Raw genomic sequence first — 22,794 nt, 5'->3', positions numbered from 1 at the left:
AAAGAGCAGTTCTGCTGCCAGAGCCCCAGTGGGCTACAGATAGCAATGTGCCCAGATGCCACAAAAGCGCTTAGAGTCTAATTCAGTCTCTGAGCTATGAACTGTGAATGCCTCCACACCCAGTGGTCCCAGGCTCAGTATTTCTTAGAACTACCACCACCCGTCACAATCAATATAGACTTGTTTTTGAAGGAAGCCGCCACCAAGGCACACTGTTGGTTTGAGAAAGGATCTCTCTGTAGTGCTGGCTGTCCTGGAACTAAGGAGACCAGGCTGGCCTTGAACTCCCAGAGCTCTACCTATCTCTATCTCCCGAGTGCTAGGATTAAAGACCTGTGCCTCTGTGGCAGGCGAATCAAGGCATTCTTGCCAGCCAGGGCTCTGGTCGACAGCAGCTAGGTCTCTAAAGAGAAGGTCCTGCTTTCTCGAACCAGCATGTCTGTAGGCACGGAACCCCAGCCTCCTCACCAGCATATGCACACCTCTATGAAAGCAGGAGATGGAGAGGGCAGATGCTTGGGGTGGGGGTGGGGTTTGCGTCTGTCCCGAAGCCTCTACTCTTGTCTCAGTCTGCAGTCTCCAGCAGGAAAGAAACTTTAAATAATGGAAGAACAGAAAGCATGTCGCTCGAATTTGCTTGCGACAGTCAGAGGTTCTGCTTCTAACTCCAAGTTCACGCTTTGAGGGGACATGGGAAGACTTGTCTGTTAATGGGTCCGAACCGCACTGAGTTCTACCTGGGCAGTCACAGTAATAGGATACACGAATCGCCAGCTCACTCTACCTTGGCTGTCTTTGGCATTTCCTCTGAGGGGTCCTCCTGGTTCTTCATGAGAGTCAAGTTCATCTCCACGTTCCTATTGGGTTCACATACAAAAGAATAATGAGACAAAATAAATGCAAAGTCCCCCTGTGTCCATGCCCTTTGGGTAGAGTGGGCCCGAGTGTCCTAAGTTGTCTCCCCCACCGCCTTTTGTCTTAGTGGTGCTGGGGAATAATAATAATAATAATTCAATTCCCAGCAACCATCTGTAATGGGATCTGATGCCCTTTTCTGGTGTGTCTGATGACAGCTATAGTGTATTCATATACATAAAATAAAAATCTTTAAAAGAAGAAAGGAAGGAAGGAAGGCAGAAAGAGAAACGTAAGGGGCTTCTACTTCTACTTCTGCAAGAAGCATCATCATTATTATTATTATTATTATTATTACTGGATTTTTGAGACAGGGTGTCCTTATGTAGCCCTGGCTGTCCTGGAACTCACTCTGTAGACCAGGCTGATTTTGAACTCACAGAGATCCAACTTCCTCTGCCTCCTGAGTGCTAGGATTAAAGGCGTGTGCTACCATTACCCAGTGCTGCTGAGGATTATAATCAGGATGCCTTCCCATGCCAGGCAAGTGCTCAGCTGCAGAGCCACCCCCCCCCCCAGCCTGTCCTCTTTGTCAGCTTCTTTCAGCATAAGTCCAGAGATCAGTTCTAAGGAGCTAGGTGGGGCTTTAGTCCTGCTGATCTTCATGCTGCCTTGATCATTAATGCCTGGCACCCTTGCGATGTCTACTTCAAGAAGGGAAAAAGGATGGCACAGGCGAAGGCCAGCTGCTGGGAGGGTGCGGAGCACCTCTAGGGACTTGACAGAGCTGGCACAAGAGTGAGTAAAGGCTGAGAGGACGGGGAAGCTTGGGGAGGCGTCACAGCCTTCAAGGCAGGGTAAGGGTTTCATCCTTTATCCTGAGAACAGATAGCTGGCACTGAGGAGGGGCAGGGAAGCTAGAGGGTCAGCTTGGCCTTTGGTGGCATCCCAGGATTACCATGGGTTGGGCTCACTCTCCCATTTGATACCCTCTTCCCTCTTTCCCTGAGTCACAGGAACGATTTCACTGTCCAGAAATCCCCCTCACAGAGCTGCTAAATCTCAGCTGCTGCTCATCAGAATCATTTGAAGAGTTAAAGAAATCCAAACCAACCAAACAAAAAAGCAGGATCAAACACCAAGCAAAATAGGACTCTTGTGGGGTAGTGGGTTTTTTTGTTTGTTTGTTTGTTTTTGTTTTTTGAGACTGAGTTTCTCTGTGTAGCCCTGGCAGTCCTGGAACTCACTTTGTAAACCAGGCTGGCCTCGAACTCAGAAATCCACCTGCCTCTGCCTCCCAAGTGCTGGGATCAAAGGTGTGCGCCACCACGCCCAGCGATAGTGGGGTTTTTAAGGCGTCTTGTTCCATCATGCAGTTGGATCAAGAACCCTGTCCTCTAGCAGCTGAAAAGGGCAGCTCCTTAGCAATCAAAATGCAGAGCAGGTGGAGCTGGTGAGGGAGGAGACACCCGAGCTGTTAAGTGAGGCTGCTGGTGCTCCACCTTGGCCCAGCAGGTAATGGGATTGCATTCAGTGATTCAGCTCTGTAGAGAGAATCTCTGTGCACTGTGTGGAAGCATTCATTACCTGTCAATAAAAAGCTGATGGCCAATGAGCTGAGACAGGATTACAAGGTGGGACATTCAGAATAAAGACTGGGATTCTGGAATGGGGTCAGACACCAGAGCGCTTCCCCCAAACTCTGAGGAAGACAGTCCATGAAGCTGAGAAGAGGTAACCAACCACGTGGCGGGACATAGAATAAACAGGATAACTGAGTTAGGAATGGGCCAAAGCTTTTGCCCTAGGCAATTATTCATGATTCTTCAGTCTTAAAGTCATTATTTCATGAACTTGGGTGCCGGCGGTTACACAGCTGGATTGAGCCACTGCAAGCTGTGGGCCGTGGAAGTCCCTCCCATAGTCCCACCCTTTATTGGGCACTTGCCATCAAATTGCCCACGTTGGGAAGACAAAATTTATCATCTGCTAAGGCAGTGGTTCTCAACCTGTGGGTTTTGACCCCTTTGGGGGTGGATCAACCCTTTTATAAGGTTGCTCGCCTATGACCATTGAAAAACACAGATATTTACATTACAATTCGTAACAGTGGCAAATTACAGTTATGAGGTAGCCATGAAATAATTTTATGGTTGGGGTCACCACGTCGTAAGGAACTGTGTTACAGGGTCGCCACATTAGCAAGGCTGACAATTGCTGTGCTAAGGCTTTCTTCTCAATACCCTCTGCACTTTTAATTCACCTGCTGGCTCTGACCTGGGTTTCTTCCTTGCTGGCCTAGTGCTTAGAGCTGGTGAGATCTGCTGACAGGAAATGCTAAAGGGGCCAATAACTGTTCTTCCTTTGGATTTCTCAGATGTGCCCAGTATAGTAAAAATAAAATAAAGATAAATAAGTAAAAATAAAATAAAAAAGTCCCAGAATAAGAGAAAGGCTAAAAACCAACCAACCAAACAAACAAAAGTCACCCAAACATAGAAAACCAAGCACTACATACACAAAACCCTTCCTCAGTCACTGTAAGCAGTTGAGTTAGAAAGAAAAAAAAAAATCAGTGTTTGCCTCCTTGTTTATAACTCCTTTCAATCTAACAGGAACTTGGATGGAAAGAGGGAAACAAGCTTCCTGTACTGGAAGAATTTCAAATGCAGAAAAATGGCTGGTCTCGACAACATGCATCCCTAGGTCTGCAGAGGCAAGGAATATTCTCCCCATCTCCGAGATGGGAATATGGAGGCAGGGAGCGTCAGTGATCTGGAAACTCTTCAAGGGAACCCTTATGAGAGAAAGCAGCTTGCTCTTAAATTCAGTTCCTTCAGATACTGAGAAGCACCAAGACTCTGTCTTTTTCTTTTTCTTTTTTTAAACATATGAGCACACAGGCGAAATAATGTACCTAAGGCCATTCATTTGTTACAATAGGTTGGAAGTAGCCCTCATGGCCTACCAGCTGGATTGGTAATTACAGTAATTTAGGGAGAACAAGGTAACTGAGTTGACATAGAACTCCAAAGAAATCTGAGAGTGGCTGGGCAGTGGTGGCATAGCCTTTTAATCCCTGCACCTGGGACGCAGAGGCAGGCAGATGTTTGAGTTTGAGGCCAGCCTGGTCTACAAAGTGAGTTCCAGGACAGTCAGAGCTTCACAGAGATACCCTGTCTTAGAAAACCAAACCAAAACCAAACCAACCAACCAGACCAACAGACAGACAGAAAGAAATCTAAGAGTATGACTCCAAATAATGTGTATTCGAACACCCAATTTCCGCGAAAATCCAGTTTTCTATTTCTCTGTTTGCATTACATTTGACACGTCAGCGAGGGCACACAGGGCCAGGCATAGTGGCACATCCCTGTAACCCAAGTACTCCAGAGGCGGAGGTAACACCAGAATGTCAATGTTATCCTTAGCTGCACCATGGGTGTGAAGCCATCAGCCCCCAGTAAATAATTAAACGTCCTCTTCACGCATTTCAGATTCAAAACTTGAACTGAAAACCAAAAGCCATCTTGATACAGCAGGCTAACCCAGAGAAGCTCGGCTTCCCAGGCTTTAAACAGTGCTAAACTTCCATTACTGTGATGAACACCTAGGACAGGTTGAAGGGAGAAAAGATGGGTCTTCTCAGTTTCCAAGGAGTCAATCCACTGTGGCAGAAAGGGATGGGGCAGAACAGTTCGCATCACTGCGGCCAGGAAGTAGGCAGGCAGAATCCTGCGCCTGCACTCTCTCTCAGTGGTGCTGTTCTCAGTGGCTCGTGCCTTTCCCATTTTCATTCCATCCAGACCCTCATCCAGGGATGGTGCCACCCACACCAGGGCAGGCTCTTCCCACTTTAGTTCATCCACCCTGGGGATGTCCTTACAGACACACTGGGAGTAACCTTCACTCATCTCCTAGGCCCTTCTCCATCCAATGAAGTTGCCATTGGAGATTAACCATCCAGCTTCAGGTGCGACCCTGTCTGAAAAACTCCAAACCACAAGCTGGGGTGCAGCTCAGTGGTAGTGACCTTATCTAGCATGCAAGGCCCCCCAGTTCGATCTCCAATACTACAAAACCCAGACAGATAGCAGCAAAATGCAAAAATGAAATTACTAAGCTAGGTGATCAAAACACAAGTATCTACACACACACTCACTCACACACACACACACACACACACACACACACACACACAGAGTTTTCGATTTTGGAATATTTGCATACAAATAGTGAGATATCCTGGGAACAAGACTCAAATGTACATACACAATTCATTTGTGTCTCAGATATGTTTTATGCACACAGCCTGAGGATAATTTTATACAACATTTTAAAAGTGTATTTTTACTGGGACTTCTCATAGATCTCAGATGAAGAATTTTCTATTTATGGGATTTTTTTTTTCCATTATCCATTTTTTTTCTCTGATTTGGGAACATTTTGGATTTCACAATTTGGGACTATAGATGCTCATCTTGTTGAGTGAGCAAAAGAGACGAAAGTTCATATCCCAGCTATGTGACTCTGGCAAAGTCATTTGCTTGTCTTCTGTTCCTTTTTTTTTTTTTTTTTTTTTTTCTTTTTTTTTTTTTTTTTTTTTTTTTAGTTTTTCTTTTGTCTTCTGTTCCTTCAGCAAATGACAGTTATTGACATGTCTGCCATGTGCCAAGTACTGTGGTGGGAACGGAGAACACAAAATTGAGGGTCTATCTATATTTTTAGCTTACTTGCTGTTAGGAAAATTTCAAGAAACCTCACAAGAAACCTATTGTAAGACCAAGTGTAAACGCTGTGATAGATTGGAACAGGTTTCTTCAGGACCTCAAGGGAGGTGAAGCTAAATTAGGCCAGGAGGTTTGTTTACTGGGAGGCATAGTGTGAAGTCTTGGAGGAGTGGGAAGGCCAGGCAGTTCCAAGCAGAGGGAGCAGCAGTTTGTTAGGGTGGAGCCTGCAGGCTGCAGTGGCAGCCGGTGTAAATTGGATAGAGGCCACATCTCGAGTGGACTAGTTCAGAATTTTAGAAAAACTGAATTTGTTATACTTTTCTACTTGGAAAAGAAATACAGCTTCAAAGACGGGAAAGACTTCAACCGAAGTCTGTATGGCTATGGTAAGGGTTTTCAAGCAAACTGATGCTAGCACTGACTTTAGAAAGAGTGATGACAGTGGGGTGGAATTAGAGGCCTGGGTGGGAAGCAGTTAGAATAACAAACACTGTAAACAACCAGGCAACTCTGGGACCGTGTGTGAGACAGTTCCCAGTGACACATAAGACAGTAGAGTCCGAAGCTGACTCTCGAGACTTAGATGCTGTCCTGTGCCTTCCAGACCAGGACCCACCTAACTCCTGAGCCTCTAGAGTAGTCTAATTTTTCTGGCATTTTACAAAGACTCCAGGATCCAGGATGTAGCTCAGTGATAAAACACTTGCCCAGCATCCAGCATGCACACGGGCTTGCCTCTGATTTCCAGCATTGCAAAACAAAACAACGGTACAAACAAAAATGTCCCAAGGGTCAGGTGTGGTGGTACATGCCTTCAATCCCAACATCTGGACAGCATGCAGATCTCTGCAGTGCCGGGCAGGCGGGGCCATGTAAAAACAAACAAACAAACAAACAAATCTAATAAGAAATAGAAATAGTAAGGGAGCCAGTGAGAGCGATCAGTGTAAGTCACTTTCTGCCAAGCCTGGGAACCTGTGTATGATCCCCGGGATCCGCATGCTAGAAGGGGAAAACTGACTGAAAAGTTGTCCTCTGATCTCCACGTTCTGTAGTGGGTACATTACACACACACACACACACACACACACACACAGATACACACACACACAGATACACACACATATACATACATATATACATATGCACACACACATACACACATACACATACACATACTCACATATACACACATATACACACACATACACACACACACATACACACATAAACACACATACATACACACATGCACACAATGCATACACACATAAACACACACATATACACACATATACACATAAACATACATATACACACACAAACACACACATATACACATAAACACACATACACAAACATATACACACATATACACATACATACACAAAATAAATACATGTAATAAAAATGTTTAAATGAAACAAAACCCTGTTCTTTTTTTTAAAAATAAAAATTTAACTTATGAAAATACTTTGAAATAATTATCAAATTGCTGCTCCTCAGGTTCTGAGGCTAGAGCCAAGCTGTGACATTAAACCCTTCACAGAAGCAGGACAGACAGACTCTGCTATGGCACGATGTAGCTTTCCATCCTAGCCATCTGTGTCGGCCAGACTGTGGGGGCCTCTGTGATGGGGGAGCTGAATACCTGCGGCAAAGGCAGGTGGGAAGTTTAAACGAGGTTCAACTCGTCGGGGATTTGGCCTTAGCAGGGACCAGTGAATGTCTGTTCCTTCCTCCTCCCCTGGGCTGAGTCTGTTACAGCCGTGAACATATTTATAAAACTGTTCTTTTGTGTAATTCTCACCTCATGGTTGAGAAGCAGGTGTGGAGACACTGTTTTTATCATCTCCACTTTGCAGAGAGGAAATGGTGTTCCAGGGTGTAGGAAGGGCCACCTGGGATCTGTGAGGACCTGGGGCTTGCCAACTACTGGCTTGACACCTTGATGTTACTATTCATCCTGGTCTTGCATCTTTCTCTTGGGAAGCCAACAGTTGCCATCCTAAATATACTTCCTGACACCATCATCCAAACCTCACGCATTTGAACTTGGCTTGCAGTCTCTCTGCAATGCCCCTGTCAAGCTACCAGAGCACATCCTCTTAGGATGAGGTCCTACCTCCTAGGGTAGTGCTCTCCATCTTTGGATAGTGTGTTAAGCCAGGCCTTATTTTCTTGGTACCCTCACTGGATTCACAGAAGCACTCGCTGATGTGAGTGTAGCAGGCACGGGCAGGGACCCTCTGGGTGATGAGATGGACCTGCCTATGTGAACAAAGCCTGGGCCGGCTTTAGCACAGGTGGGGGCTGCTCTAACTCCAGACATGGTTGGCTCTTGGGCTGTAGTCACCTTGCTCTTGAGGGCTACATTTGCTAACAGGCTGCCTGCAGCAGCTGTGGAGTTGAAGCTTCTTAGCTATTCTTTCTGTCTTCTAGATGGAGTACAAATGACCTTCTAGGTCAATGTGCAGTATGAGTACACATCTAGATTAGATTTTCAAAATTCTCTGCTTTGAATTCTATGATTTTCGGTTGCTACACACACACATTCTCACTTTGTATCCTCAGCAATGGTCATCTTAGACATGCTACATCTTTGGTTATTTGTTATGGTTAGTATTTTTCCCCTGCGCCATCCTGGACTAGGGCACAGATCTTGGTTTCTTTTCTTTTTTTCCCATGTGCTGGAGATGGCACCTAGAACCTTGTGTGTGCTAGGCACGTACTCTCCCATTGAGCTACATTCCCAGCCTGTCTTGGTCTATTTTGCTCATGGACAAAGCCTAGATACTCAGAAGGTGCCAAGCACACAGTAGGCACTCAAAATATTAATTAAACAAATGGATAACCAGCGATCAATAATGAGGATACAATCACTGCGTCAGAAGGTACCCGCCATAATTCTTTGAGCTCTAAGGGAAACACAAAACGGTTGCTAAGAAGAAAAGGGATCATTTGAAGCCAGGCATGGTGGACACATGCTTTTAACCCCAGCACTCTGGCCAGGTGGATCTCTGGATTCGAGGCCAGCCTGGTCTACAGAACAAGTTCCAGGACAGCCAGGGCTACACAGAGAAACCCTGTCTTGAAAGGAAATAGAATAGGGATCATTTCACTAAAAGTTAAGAGCTTGGCAAACTTTTTTTTTTTCCCCTATGCTTATAGCAAACATCTCTTGTCCAGAAAGCATCACCCTGTCTTGTGGCTTGAGTGCCCTGTAAGACATGCTTCTCTTCCTCACTGTCACTCTGTGGATCCAGGCTGGACCAGCGGCTTTTAGAACATCTGATCCAAGCTGGATCTTTTAGTTCTGGAAAGACTCTAGGAGAAAAAAAGCCAGTAGCCATCTTACCCCCAATATAAGAGCCTAGGATGAAACTTAGGAAAGTTACAGAGATAAATAGATTTGAGGTAAACTTATAGATTTTTTGTTTTGGAAATGGGGTCTCATGGGGTCAAGGGTGGCTTCAAATTCCCTATGTAGCTGAAGCTGATGTTGAATACCTGATCCTCCTGCCTCTGCTTCCCAACTGCTAAGATTCCAAACATGTGAACAGCATTAACTATTTGCATGACTCTCAGTCAAAGTCCCACCTTGCAGAATGAGCTCAGGGAAGCCCATGGAGGCATGGCCTGCGAATTCTGGATTAGGTGAGGTCAGGACAGTGGTCCTTATGACAGTCCCAGTTCCTGCCAGTCCCCACGACACTAGAGAGCATGTCCTCATGAGTTCTCAAGAGTTTGAACTCTCCTGTGTCTGTCTTTCCTTGTCACTTCTTACCAAGGGTCTGGGATGGGGTCTGCTTAGGGTAGTGTGAAAGATCTGAAGTCGTCCGTGCCCATCTTGGTTCTGTTCTTGGTCAGTTTCTTTGGCTCTGTGGCCAGTTTTTCAGTTCAATGTACTCTGAAGAGGGCAAAGAAGATGCTGGGAAAGGCCCTTCAACTAAAGGGTTACAGGATGAAAAGGGTGGGCTAGCTTATGGAGCAGCCGTGGAGCACCATCCATGGGCCAGGCTGGTGCCACATGCTGGCGTGGGAGGGAGCACAGCAAAGGAGGACCCATGACATCCTCATCTCAGGAGTGCTCAGTGCCCTTAACCAGAGGCGAAGCTGAGCTTGCGAGATCAGTCAACTGTTAGAGAACAGAAGACCAGAGCCAGTATCCCGGAGAGAACCCACAGCTAACTTTGAAATAATTAACTCAAGAACCAGTGTATTTAGGAACATCACTCTACCAAGTCACAGGGGCAAACAGTAGCAATTATGCTAGCTACAGTCAAGATGAAATGAACCCTATTTACCTGTTTTATGAGGCAGTTCAAAGTTGTCCTTTTTCTCTCTGTTCTACTGTCCCCCACTACCTAAACCAGACACCCAACTGGTTTGTCCCCGATGGCTGGCTGGGATTACTGTCCTAATTTGTTCTTTCTTCATCTGCTCCAACCTGCCTATTTTCTGTCCTTTCTGATAGAGTAAGAGCGCAGAGGGACTTCTGAGCTGTTTTTGTAGCATGCAGAAGTGTATTAACCAGCATTCCTGTGTATGTGTCTATAACCCCCTTGTCTTCTCAGTGTGAGATCACCTTCAGGAACGGCGTCATGTCGATGTGCAGCTTGCGTGTGTAAAATTCTTTTTCGTTTGAACATATCAGCCCTTTATTTATACATCTTTGAGGCTCTCCCGTCTTCTGAGCTGCTGCCTCCAAGGACTGTGGGGCTCCCTGTGAGAGGCAGAAAGCCCGACTTTCAGAGGAACGATACGCAGGGCAACAAGAGCTGGTCCAAACCCCCTAATATTTATAAAAAGCATTTTTTTCATCATGGCAACACTATTAGCAACATCTATTTTTACTGTTGAAGACACCGGGGATATAGACAAGTAGAGAACAAGCGGACGAGCTAATAGGATCCAGAGATGTGGGGAAATGGACCTTCCTGGGTGCTAATTATTTCATTTACTACTCACAGCAACCCTGGGAACTAAGGCTGGCTGCCCCCACATCACAGATCAGGAAACCAACTTGCCCAAAGCCATGGAGATGGCAGTTAAGACCATGGCCCAAAACAGACTCGCTTTCTCTTTCTTTCTTTCTTTCTTTCTTTCTTTCTTTCTTTCTTTCTTTCTTTCTTTCTTTCTTTTCTTTTCTTTTCTTTTCTTTTCTTTTCTTTTCTTTTCTTTTCTTTTCTTTTCTTTCTTTCTTTCTTCTCCTTCCTTCCTTCCTTCCTTCCTTTTTCTTTCTTTCTTTCTTTCTTTCTTTCTTTCTTTCTTTCTTTCTTTCTTTCTTTCCTTTTTTTTTGTGACAGTCTCTCACCATGTAGCCCAAGCAGGCTTCAAACACCCCAAAAGTGTTGGGGTTGATGATAGGCTAGTACCTCCATATCTTTTTAAAATGTGATTTTAAAAAATATCCCCATAACTCCCATGAATGGCCATCAATGGTCTTGCACTATGTACGATTATAGCAAGAGTCGGGTTTATTCGCAAGCTAAGATGCATTTGCTGTGTTGGGAAGAGCGATTTGAACAAATGTGGCGGAGAGGAAAGGAAGAGTGGACCAAGATTGGAGTCTGGGAAGCCCCAGGGGTTCTATGATCTCTTGGGCCACACTCTCTATCGTCATCAAAACGAACAAATGGTGTCACCTTTCAGAGCACGGAAAGTTTGATCTGAATCTACCTTCCAGCCCACGCCTTTCACCACAGCCTGGATGATCTAAGCGGAAAAGACCATGCCCTTCCTCAAAGCCCTTGCACTGGGAATGAAGGGAGGCCAACCGTCTTAAAATATTTACAAGGCCCATCTTCTTGCCTGACTCGATCTATCTGGCTTCTTTCCGTCACTCAACAAATATTTATTGGGTGTCTTTTTCATGCCCAGCAGAGTAGGTAGAGGTGGTGCACAGTGAGGACACATCTGCTTCCTCATGAAGACACACTGAGTCTGCAGAGAGGGAAGAAGAAAGATGGAGGCCGTGGTGGAGAAAAAGCAGCAGAGGGGCACTAAGGAGCAGCTGGGGGTATGTGTGGCACGATTTTAGGCAGGGGGCATGGAGTGTTTTCATTGCTGTAGGAAAGCCAAGGGCCGAGGACTCCTGTCAACACGGGGTGTTTTTGGAGCAGGGTCTTCACAGGCCGGCTTCAGTTGGGAACCCCCATTTCACTCGACTCCTCTTCATCCTCAGGTCTGCTTTGTCTGCATCCCCGTGGACTCCCAGAGGGTCAAGCACTCTCAGCCACAGCTTGCAATGATGGTGGGGGCTGTGCAGTTTCTTCCAGGCTAGCACCAGGGGACAGCGTGTTCCTTGAGGGCAGGAGCCAAGGCTGTCTTGTTCCCCGGTCCCAGCAATGCCTTGGCTCTGGGATTGGGAATGTATGCAGAGCTGATCTTCATACAACTCACTGAGCTGAAGAGCAGGGAATGGAGGAGTGATGAGCCCCAGAGGCAGCCATGCGTCCAGACCACCCCACTTCCGATGGGGAGGGGACAAGAAGAACCCTTCACAGATGTTCCTTGACCTCCACAGGCCTGACCTCCCGGGGTACTGCTCCCTCATTTGCAAAGAGAAAAGTTATTTATTTGGAGGTTGTGTGTGCCAATTTGCTGGGGTCACATCCATTAATGTGCTCTGAGATCATCCTGGGTGGGAATTTGATCAGTTCCATATTTTCTGGGAGACTAACTCTCAGATGTCTGTCTCTCCTGGCAGCCATAAACCATCCCTCCCATAACACTTATATTACTTGTAAGCATTTATGAGGAATTAACAGTCGGTGAGCCCTCACGCGTGGCTGCTACTCCAGTGAACAGCCACATCCATTTCCTTGGTTTTGAGACATGCCTCAAGAAAGAGGTTTCTCTGGAAAAAAATTTATCTAAAATGTTGTCATTCAGACATAGATCTATCTGCTCAGCTTCTCAGGCAGAGATTTCTCTTGCCCCTCGTCTAGTCCAAGAAAAGCTTTTGGTTCAAGTTGGTCTGACAGGATTCAAGCTGTCCAGCTTCACGGTCCTTCATGAATCACCCGATGGAGCTGGACACCAGCGACATGATTCGAGAGAAATCTCTTCATTATCAACAAAGAAGTTTGTGTCGGGCTAAAGGACAAGGGCTTGGCCAAGACCAGGTCCCATGGCTGCAATTACTTCAACTCCTATTGGAGTTCAACTTAAAACAGTTGGGAGTCAAGGTCTTTGAGAAAAGTCCCTCCATGCCTCTTGACTCAAGAGTCCTTTTCTCTAAGAGTTCCCTTGACCACTCTGTTCCTTTCTCTGTTACATAAGAGTCATCAGTTGTAGCATGATGGGATGCTGTCAGAAGCACTGTTGTTGTTGTTGATGATGATGGTGATGGCGATGATGCTGATGATGTTCAAGTGGTTCTGCAAATGGATGATGGTAGAAGAGAGACTGGGAGTAAAGCTGGTTAAACCTATAAAGCTGGTTCTGAGAGGTGAAAGAGGAAAAAAAGTCAGAGAGCTAGAAACAGAAAAGCAGGCCATGTGCTTGGGTGGTTGGTGTCTGTTCACCAGATGGGTATTTATAGTGACTACCTTGTGCCGGACAAGGCAGCATGGGGCAGCAGGTGATTTTAGCTGGTGACTCATCTGTGAAGACATTGTAATAGTAATAGACTAGCAACTGATGCAGGGCAGTTGGTGATATGGCTTGGGGCAGTCATGGGGGACCTCTCTGAGGAGGTGACAGAGCAACCCACACTGGGTGGCAAGGAACTGCCAGCTTGGAGCACACCCTGCCTTTCCCAGTCAGTACAGCCTGTATCTCCATGGCCTGATTATTTTGAGGTACAGCTCAGGCATCGGCTCTTTGAAAAGGGAAGTAGGGTTCTTGCTTTGCAGCCCTGCTCTGCTCCAGTCTCTGGGCACCGTCTTGACCCTGTGAGCTCCCTTGTGTGTTTGCAGGGTAGAGCAATTAAAACTGGCTCTTGCAGCTCTAGGGTATATTGGGAGCAACACATTGGCATAAAGAGAAACCCAGGGTCACCTTTTCTAAAAGTTAAGAAGGAGAGGAAAACCCAGGGCTCTCTAGAAGGAAGGGAAAGGGGGCAGGGGTAGGGCTGGAAGGAAGCAGAAGCCCAAAGCTGTTTTTGTTTTTTTGTTTTTGTTTTTATTTTTTCATGTGCACACCTTGGTGAAAATGATTTAGAACCGATGGAAAGGTGACATATTTCAGAGAAAAAACCCCAAGTCACCCAGCCCCCTCCCCTAGGTTGTACTGTAAATATTTGACGATTTTGATTTTGAGGTTCTGCTAAGAACACCTGGGAGCCTTTCTCTGTAGTAACCGAAACAATAGAGACGAACGGGTTAATTTGGTAAGGCTGATCTGGATTGCACAGAATGCCTTGCGCAAGTGCTTGGCATTTAAACAGTTATCTGACATTTAAAAGGAGACGACTATTAATGAATTCAGGAGCTAATCTTATACTCTGAGAGGGTGAGCCACGGAAAATCCAGGATTATTATCTTGCTGTAACCATAATGTGATTTGGTTGAGCTATCAACAGACCGGAGCCATTGGCTGCATACAAATATCCATAGGAACACACGGGAGCCAGACTGAAAGGGGAGGTTCATTAAAATTAAGTAAATAGCTTATCATTTCTTTAAGTACTCTTGGGTTGTAATATCCGAACTATAGACTCAGTGGAGAACAGCCCCCTAGGCTCTCCTCCACCCTTGAGATTTCTTAAAGTGGTCACAAGTCGCTCTACAAACAGACCTTGGGATATCTCACTTTAAAATGACACTCCGAACCCAAACAGCTACATCTCCTCCCATGAGTCCCACAGAGTCACCCAAGACAAGGATCTGTCCTGCGGGGCCTCCCCCTGATGTCTCCCACTCCTTTCTAATTGGGGTTCCCCACCTTTGTAGCTGCCGCTTAATGACTCCAGCAGGAGCTCCTGCCCCTCATTAAGTCGGCTGCAACACTCTGGTCGTCTAACCGCCTCGCCTCCCACGCACCTCACAGCTCCACTCTGCCTGAGAGCCAGTTGCCAAAAGTCTCTGGGAACCTGTGGGCAAGCTGAGCTTTGGGGAGAGAACAGGAGAAGGGAGGGAGAGCCTGGAGAGCCAAGATTTGAAGGGTGTTGGGGAACACACCCCACCATTATCTTAATGCAAGGGAGGAGGGGCGGAGCGGTGGAGATGCCTTTGTTGAAACCCTGTGGAGTTCTTAAAGTTGCCCCATCAAACCTCCTGTGCACCGGAGCATTTGTCCCCACCTGTGAGCAAACAAAAGGGACAGTCCTGACCACCACACCCCCTCCGTGGGCCTTAGTCTCCTATCCTTTGGGAGCTTTGAACCCTGGTGGGGAAGGGAGATGGGCGAAAGTCGGTTACTAGAGGAGATTAACTGGGACTTGAACCCCCTCAGCCCACAACCAGATCCTGATAATGGGGACTGCACTTGAAGGAGCCTGAGCAGTTAGTCCCTTCTAGGCCTAGTTGCATCTTCCTTTGGCAGCCTATGGCGCTAAAATTCAGTAGAATTGGGAACAGGGGCGGGGCTGGGTTGACCTTGGAACTTTGCTGGCTCCTGGTGACCTGGATTCTCCAAAAGAGAGATCTGTGAGGGCTGAGGTCACTGCAACTCACTCTGTAGACCAGGCTGGCCTCGGAACTCAGAAATCCACCTGCCTCTGCCTCCTGAGTGCTGGGATTAAAGGCGTGCGCCACCACGCCCGACGGCGTCTGAGTGCCTCTCCTACCTGTCTCTATTCAGGATTCTCCCATCTAGTGCACAGAAGACACAAAGGACTGGGAAGATCCTACCTCAGTCCCCCAGCCTCCCAGTGGACAAAGGGGCTGCAGCCTACAGCTCTTTGTCATCCATGCGCTCAGGTTTCTTACTGGGATGTGGTTCCCTCCCACTCATCTCTGCCACCTGAGGTATCACTGCTCTGTGTGTGTGTGTGTGTGTGTGTGTGTGTGTGTGTGTGCCTGGCAACACATATGGTGTGGGCAGGATGGAGACAGTTGGCCTTTAGCATTAAAGAGGCTCCTTGTTTTCCTTCTGTTAAGAATTTTGGTCCCCAGCACTTCTTTCTCCCCTTCCTTATAGAGACGGGGTCTCAAGTATCTCCGGCTGTCTTTGATTTCTCTTCATAGCTGAGGATGAATTTGAACTTCTGCTTCTCTCACCTCTGCTTCCTGAGCTGCCACCACGCCAGGTGGTAAGGATCGAACCCAGGACTTCAAGCACTCGAGGCTCTACCAACTGGGGGCTCTACCCAAGCCCTTCACCTACTTTTTCATATCTCAAGTCTATAACAGTTGTTGGCATTCTCCACAGTGTTTATGAAATTAGCTCACTAGCTACTAAGTCCAGGAGTTCTAGTCCTTACCTTTGTGACGGTTAATTTGGTGGTTTTGTTTTTTTTGTTTTTNTTTTTTTTTTTTTTTTTTTGCTAAGTCACCAAGCTTTCTGTGCCTCAGTTTCTTGACCTACATAAAAGTGCTCACTTCATTGTTCTCAAGAAGATTTTCAGTAATGAGCCACAGGGCACTTTAGCTCTAGGCTTTCTATTATCTGGAAGCAAATCTTATCCAGGAATTCTAATTGATATTGTCCTCAATTTAATTAAGTGCTTTGTTGACACAACACAATCATTGTTTATCTGGCTTAGCTGGAGCTGGAGGAGAAAACTTTTGAGCCAAAAGAGAAATCTGCTCTATCCTCAGGGAGGTGGAACCCAATGCTTTCCATGAGGGGGTGTCTATGGGGCTTAGGGACCTCTCCAGGGCTTAGGTGATGACATGCGGGTGTGCCTTGGACAGAGATAGAAGGATGGGGGGAGGGATGGAAACAGACCCCCCTCCAGCTCCTTCTAACTTGGGGCTTCCACCCCCATCTCTGTTTGACTGCTGTGACCTCTCCACTTTCGACAATCGACAGAAACTTCAACTTGATTCCACTATAAAAGGGTCATTTTAAATCAGCCACTAGAGAAATAAAGTTAACCGTGGTGCTTTGAGTCTCAGATTGGGCCATAAAAGCTTATCTACCCCATAATTTAGAAAGGCTATGAAGTTGAACGAGCGCCAGTAAAGCTGGGACAGCGGAGGACTGGAGGAAGGAACCACAACCCATCCTCACTGCTCTCCTGCCTCCTCCCCTCACAGCGCCTTTGCTCCCTAACTTCTAAGATCTCCCTGGCAGCATTTGCGCTGGGGTAGGGAGTCCAATGTGTTTATAGTCCCCAACCTTCCTGTCCAGCCCCACCCCTCCCACCCCCCATATAAGCTCCAAGTCCTATCTGGTAACAGCTTTCAAGGGGAATAAAATAACAGTAGTTTTAATCCATTGTGGACCCTCCTGTGTCTAGCGTTGGGCAAATTCTATGGTTTCATGTAATCTTTGCAAGACCCCAAAGGGGAAATGCTCTTTTACACAGAAGGAAACTGAATCTCAGGTTAAGGAACCTGCCTCAGACCACAGCGCCAGGATGCAGGAAGATGGGCTCTAAATGTGGCTTTATGGTTTCTCCAATTTTCTGCCAGGCCTCTGGGGGAGGCAGCAGGTCATGTGTGAACAGGGCCCTGGTGGTCCTGGCATCCATTTCCTTGTGTGTAAAATGGAGACCATAACTGTACCTACAATGGAGCTGTTATAAAGATTGCAGAAGGTAATCCCAAGTCTTTTCCATGAGCCCCCACACCGCTGGCTACCATTACTTATTATTCAGAAAGACCCTCTCAAGATAATGGGGAGATAATTGTTCAAATTTGTGGGCAGGAGCATGGAGGTTTGCTGTACTATTTCCTTATGTTTGAAATTGTCCATCATAGATAGAAAAAAGAACAAGGCCTTAAGTAGGCAGGTATTATGTGAAACCAACAACCAAGAGATCAGTAAATACAGAACTATTAGAATAATGATTGCCACATAAATCCTACACATAAAACTTTGGCTTTGTAATAAAAATAGAAAGTAAACCCTTCTAGGAAATTGTCTTTGAACTGTCTAGGGAGTTTGGGAGTGGACAGATTTGGGTAGACTTGGGCCAGAAAGGAATTTTGCTTAGGTCGTCAGAAATCCTTTGAATCAAGTTCCACAACCAAAGAAATATTTATAAAAATGAGAGAGGTGGGGGCTGGAGAGATGGCTCAGCGGTTAAGAGCACTGACTGCTCTTCCAAAGGTTGTGAGTTCAAATCCCAGCAACCACATGGTGGCTCACAACCATCTGTAATGAGATCTCACGTACTCTTCTTGTGTGTCTGAAGACAGCTTCAGTGTACTTAGATATAATAATAAATAAATCTTTATAAAAGAAATGAGAGAGGTGGAGAGGGAGAGAGGGAAGGGAGAGATGTTCCCTCCTCCTTTAATAGGAAATGTAGAAGGTTAAATTGTTGGTATCAATGCTAGAATTCATCTTATGTCTTCATGAGGATCTCGAAGGAGGATGCCAAGAGACATCTCCAGATGTGCACATGACCGGAGGCTCTTCCAGAGCAGGAAAACCAAGTCCAAATGGCCGCTGACATTCTATAGCACTGAAGGCTGTAGGACGTGTGAGAGAACAGTGGCTTCACTTTGTAGTTGTTATCATGGAGGTAAAGCCTGGTCACCTCAGAGTCCTCCAAGGACTGTGGGCTTTTCCTATGAATTATGTATTTCTACGGACTGTGAGTTTTCTGTGACACAAACTTTTTCATACCAATGAAGTATTTTCAGTGGCTTTCATGTGAGTTGTGTGAGATAACAGAATATTAAGATAAATTACATTTAAAGCTTGGAAGCTTAGCTAAAACATTAACCAGAAGACAAGGTACAAGATAACTCAGCAGGACCCCGATTAAAAAAGGTTTCTTTAAAACCTTTGTACAAAACACAGTGTGTCTACAGGTGCATGTCAGGGCTTATTGTCCAGAAGGAGGAAGGCTAATAACTTCAAATATCATGTCTGAAACAGATGAGGTTCACATAGTCTTATTCCACCCAGTTCCTCTCATAGTCAGAATGACACAAATGATAAACTTAACACATGCAAATTCATGCTACATAAACTCACGGAACCCAAGCTAGCTAGGTTTAGGTAAGGATAGGTGGAAACAGAAATGGCTCTGTGGCGTGAGGAAGAGGGGAATCATTACAGTTTAAGAAGACTTTTAAGGCATTGCCAAAAATTTGATCTCTACAAGGCAACAACAACAAAACCCCAGACCAAAACACTCCAGAATCAGCAAGTGAGCAAGTGTCCTTGCCCTTTCTATGCTGGAGTTGGTTTGGACAAAGGAAGGAAATTGAAGGAAAAGATGGTGAATCAATCAATCTATCTATCTATCTATCTATCTATCTATCTATCTATCTATCTATCTATCTATCTATCTATCTATCTAAGGTAGAGTCTCTCTGCATAGCTCTAGCTGTTCTGAAACTCACTATGTAGACAAGGCTGGCCTTGAACTCACAGAGATCCACCTGCTTTTGCCTCCCTGGTGCTGGGCTTAGAGGTGAGCATCACTAAGCCTGGCTGCTTTATTTTAAACAAAGGTATGCAGTGATTCTTGGGAAATCTAGTTAAGGTTTGAGTTTGTTCTTTGATATCCCACTGGCAACCTCTCTGGCTTCTCTGTGAACCAGGGCTTAGAGACCCACTTGTCCCATCTACGTAGAACTTAGTGGGAGAGAGAAGTTCATACTTGAGATGCAAACTTGAGAATAAGGGACAAACTCATGGGCTGGAGAGGTAGCTCAGCGGTTAAGAGCACTGACCACTCTTCCAGAGGTCCTGAGTTCAAATCCCAGCAACCACACGGTGGCTCACAACCATCTGTAATGGGATCTGATGCCGTCTTCTGGTGTGTCTGAAGACAGCAACAGGGTATTCATATACATTAAATAAATAAATAAATCTTTAAAAATGAGAGAGACAAATTCATTGACTCTCTGAGTCTTAGAAGGTAACAGCACATCATCAGTCCAATTAATGTTCAAGTTGTTAAAAGAACAGTGTTAAGAAATGTTGCTGCTGATGGCTCAGCTGGCTGTGCACGAACTCCTGCTGGACATTGTGACTCCTGGGTCATTTTAGCTTCCCTTGCATACAATGTATATTTTAAAAATTATTTGTTTAGCTGGGCATGGTAGTGAATGCCTCCAGACTCAGCACTTTGGGGCAAAGGCAGATCTTTGGGAGTCAGAGTGCAGGCAGCGTTGTCTATCTAGTGAGACCCTGCCCCCCCCCAAAAAAAAAGTAAATTTATTTACTTATTTGATTTTTTTTTTAATTTTTTTTCTTTCAGGGTGCTCAGTTTGGTTTTGAAGTAGATAACCTCCCTCCCAGCCCCCGGTTCAGCCTCCAGGGTCCTGAGATTATGTGAGTATGTCGCCATCAAATTGAAAATTTACAAACTCTTTTTATCTTTCTTTTCATAGAATAAAGAAGAATAGAGGAGGAGAACAGGAAGCACAAGCCCAGGGACCTGAAGTTTGAACCCAGAGGGCCCTAATTTTGAGCTCCCTAACGGATGCTTAAGAACAAAACACAAAAATCAACAACCATAGATGGAATCATGATTAACTTATGATTTTGATTTGCACTTTCTTTTTTTTTGGGGGGGGGTTCGAGACAGGGTTTCTCTGTATAGCCCTGGCTGTCCTGGAACTCACTCTGTAGACCAGGCTGGCCTCGAACTCAGAACAGAAATCCGCCTGCTTCTGCCTCCCGAGTACTGGGATTAAAGGCGTGTGCCACCACGCCCGGCTTGATTTGCACTTTCAATAATTTCAGGGAGGTAGGGTGGGCAGTCTGGGCTACATAGTAAAACTCTGCCTCAAAACCAAACAACAGTAACAACAAAAGAAAGGAGGAAGGGAGGAGAAGAGGGGGGGGGAGGAGGAATAAAAGAGAGGGGGGTGGGTTCCGTTTGCTCCCCAGCGAACATTTAGCAGTGTGTGGAAATACTTTGGTTTTGGTAACAGTGCACACAGAGGGCGGACGCTGGGCAGCGTTTTGCAATGCCCAGGCTGGCTCCTCCTCACCAACCGTCTGGAACCTTGATGTTGCCCAGTGTTAAACCACAGATCTCAGGTCGCCTCTGATTGCTACGTGCTGGGTGATTTTGACTCTCTGAGCCTTACTTTCCGAGGGTGAGTGTGTGTGACTGCTTGGGTGTTATGTGGTCCCAGGGATCAAATGCGGGGCCATGTGCATTCTAAGATAGACCTCAACCAGCTGAACTACAGCCCCAACCCCTAGTCATCTGTGCTTGTGTGTGTGTGTGTGGGGGGGGGGCTTTGCCTATGGTAGTCAAGCCCTACCACTAAACTATAGCTCATATCCTTGCCTATTACTATTATTTTAATATGATTTGGTTATGTCTTTTTTTTTTTTTTTTTTTTATGGTTTTTCGAGTCAGGGTTTCTCTGTGTAGCCCTGGCTGTCCCGGAACTCACTCTGTAGACCAGGCTGGCCTCGAACTCAGAAATCCACCTGCCTCTGCCTCCTGAGTGCTGGGATTAAAGGCGTGCGCCACCACGCCCGGCTTTGGTTATGTCTTTTGATTGTGTTTCTAACTCTCTGTTTTCCTTTTTAAAATGAAATGCAATCCTCACGTTAATGAAATGATTGCATATTTTTCTTTTTTACTTTCTCCTCTCTCACTGCACGGATGTATTAACATCTCCGTCTGAAACTTTCATTTCCAATTTTAAGATTCTTCTTAGGTGCTGGGCACCTCACCCAACCTCAAGCCGCTTCCCAGAGGCCCTGGGGAAGAGGAGAGGCGAGCTCCTGCGATTGATGTCAGCGACCCGTGGAGGGAGGAGCAGTCCTGGGCTCTGGAGGCAGCCCAGGAACTAATTTCTCTTAATCAGTTGTAGGGCCCCAGGAGGACCCACAAGGCAGAAGGGGAAATAAATCTGAAGGAGAAACCCAAATTCCATGAGGAGCTGGAAAGACCTGTATTTTCAAAAGGGCACCATACCTTTAGGACTTAAGCGCTGGCAGGGCCCCATCCCTGCGCAGCTATTAATATGCAAAAAATGCCTTCATAAATACTTGATTCTGCTCACAGTGGGGAGGCCGTTCATTTGAAAGGGGAAATGGGAGCTTGGAGTTGAAACACGTCTGCTTGTCTCCTTTCTCTTTTTTCATCGCTCTTTTCATCTCCACGCAACTCCCCTTGTAGTCTCCTTCCCCCATTTCTCTGACTTCTCCCCTCTTCTAACTCCAAGGAAGTTGCTGGTGGCAGCTGCGGCGGCGCTTTTTTCACTGATGGACTTGGCTCTGAGGCCCGGAACCTCCGGCTAGGTGTACAAGGGGTGCCTAAGGGCCTTTTCTTGGAGATGGAACTGGGAGGCTGGTCCCCCTCACCCTTTCGGCTTTGGCCTTAGCGAGGCGGGCACTGAAGACTCAGAGCAGAGATTTTCAGTACTGCCGGGAGGGGGCGCACGGGGGCAGCCTCCGGACCCCAGAGCTGAACTTGGACAGCAATACCAGACGTCTTTCTCTCCCTCATACTTCCCAGCCTAGGCCTGTGACTTCTCAAAGGTCTGTTGTTTCCAAAAGGTTCCACCTTTGGGATTCTCACTGTGACTTACCAAACCAAACCAAACCTACACCTCCACCAACAAAACTAAACAAATGTAGTATGTGTGAGTGACCTTACATGACCAGACCCTAAAGGATGGAGGGACGAGCTGAGTCAGTAGGGATTAATAGAAAAGAAAGAAGGGCTTAATTGCTGCTGCTACTACTGTTGCTGCGAGCCAGCTTTGGGCAAGAAAGGTCCTAGCGTAGCAGGGAGGCCACCAGTTGGGCCAGTGGCCCATCAGGGTAGGTAAACTGAAGTCTGCTGGGTCGAAATTTGTTCCTAAAGCCTTCCCAGGTGCTTTATAGTAAACATAAAATTAGTCATTTATGTGGAGTAGGTTGAGGAAGTAGTTAAAATCCGAGGCAGTGATTAACCTAACAAAGTGCCCCGAGCCTCAAGAAGAAGGGGGAGGGGTGAGAGGGGCAGGAGGAAGTCCCTTGTACCCTACAACCCGTTTTTCTCGGCTTGGGGGCCGGTGGGGCTTCCTAGACTTTTCCTCATAAGGCTTCTCCTCTCGGGGTTCCTTTCAAAGGCAGGCAGGCTATGGTGACACCAACCAACCAAGAAGCTCAGATGGGAACCCTTTCTCCGTTTTGCAAAGGAGGTATGAGGTATTTCCAGAGTTTGTGAACTTACCAA

At 46.3% G+C, this 22,794-nt stretch overlaps 1 protein-coding gene across 3 annotated transcripts in view; it reads right to left on the bottom strand.

Moving 5' to 3' along the window:
- The window catches only part of Kiaa2012 (KIAA2012 ortholog), a 115,100-nt gene that overhangs the window by 26,385 nt on the left and 65,921 nt on the right, over positions 1-22,794 (bottom strand). For all 3 annotated transcript variants that reach the window (XM_021199169.1, XM_029539030.1, XM_029539031.1), the window contains one exon: positions 785-857. In XM_021199169.1, coding sequence (XP_021054828.1) covers positions 785-857 — 73 coding nt within the window. The remainder of the gene's footprint in view (positions 1-784; positions 858-22,794) is intronic.

The sequence above is a fragment of the Mus pahari genome, chromosome 5 (genome assembly GCF_900095145.1).
Source record: "Mus pahari chromosome 5, PAHARI_EIJ_v1.1, whole genome shotgun sequence".
Lineage (NCBI taxonomy): Eukaryota > Metazoa > Chordata > Mammalia > Rodentia > Muridae > Mus > Mus pahari.
This window is presented reverse-complemented; position numbering and strand designations above follow the sequence as displayed.